We start from the raw sequence: 1,391 nt of genomic DNA on the forward strand, positions 1-1,391 counted from the left end.
GCCACACAGATCGCTTTTTGTTTCAAATCCACCGAAATTCCACTCTTCACACCTTCTTTAGTTTTTATATTCCTACTCTCCAGCATTCTAATAAAACTCCTTTGGCTGCTCGTGCTTGTGTTCATACAAAGTGCTGTAGCTAAAGGCGCCTTTGCCATGATCAATGCCCACTACAGGCTGGCTGTGGTAGTCGTCGTGGTAGTCACCGTGGAAATCCAATTTCTCTAAATATTCATGTCCACCAAAGTCGGGATGTGCAATCTCTTCGATATGCTGTGTGGCCGCACCGTCAGCTTCTTCGTACTCTTCAGCTGTAGCACCATGATCCTCACCATAATCGGCGGGGAAATGTTTCACCTCCAAGTGGTCGCCCGCCACGCCAACTGATTCTTCGCCACCATCAGCGCTACTAAAGTCATGCGCCTCTACTTCATCGGCTAATTTGGGCAACTGCAGCTCGCTCACGGCCTTGGCTGCACTCAGTAGGCCAGCGTGATTCCCTAATGGTCCAGCATTGTAGATGGCTGACTGCACACCTTGAACTTCCAAATGGTTATCATAGGGCACATGTAAAGCACCAATGAACGTCGCACAACTGATTGTCAATATGAATGCACAACCGAATATTTTGGCGAGTAGCAAAGACATTTTTTCAACCGAACCTTTACTTTTTGGTCTTTCCAGCTCTTGTTAGTACGCGTATGATTTTGCTTTCCCTTCCTTACTTTTTTCCCCTTTGATTTATTTATTATGTATTTGTTTTATTGCTTGCAGTCGAAATGTTGGTATCCAACTAATTTTCCAAGTCCATCGCTCCACGATTTATATAGTATGGAAAGCAGAGAGTTGCAAGTAGCCAATAGATGTGAGGAGCGCACATTCATTTTTGTTGCACTTGCACTTTTATGCATCGTTTGGACGTGGTATGCAATCGTCAATATTGTCGACACACATACATATACATACCTATGTGCATGTGCAATGAGATGAGTGGGCATGCGTACGATTGACTGCGCCAAAAACACAGAAAGTTGATTTACCAAAATTTTAAATTTCTCAGTGCATTGACTCTGGTGATGGTTTGAAAGCCAAGTGCCACATGCCTAATCTCTGCGCACAAACATACCTACAGGCATACTTGTGTTTATGTTTATATTATTTTATATATTAGCCTATTTTCATAATAGACGTGCAGCTTAACAAGTTTTTTATGGAGCAGCCTTTTGAGTATTACATGACCGAGTTTCATATCTGGTGGCGGTTGGAAATGAATAAATGCGGACGTTTTAAACGAGGCCATTGAACGCATCACAATAGGCGCATTGCGTTGGTGTTATTGCAATTTTAAAACAAGTGATTTGGTGCACTGAAAAAAGCAATATTTATAACTT

General features: G+C 42.3%; 1 protein-coding gene across 1 annotated transcript; it reads right to left on the reverse strand.

The window, feature by feature from the left end:
• On the reverse strand, positions 1 to 648 carry LOC128856400 (uncharacterized). The gene has a single exon (XM_054091698.1). It carries the CDS (start codon positions 646 to 648, stop codon positions 88 to 90), a length of 561 nt encoding a protein of 186 aa, XP_053947673.1. The 3' UTR covers positions 1 to 87.
• Between the last annotated feature and the right edge of the window lie 743 nt (positions 649 to 1,391).

Source organism: Anastrepha ludens, chromosome 3 (assembly GCF_028408465.1).
Source record: "Anastrepha ludens isolate Willacy chromosome 3, idAnaLude1.1, whole genome shotgun sequence".
Taxonomy (NCBI): Eukaryota; Metazoa; Arthropoda; class Insecta; order Diptera; family Tephritidae; genus Anastrepha; species Anastrepha ludens.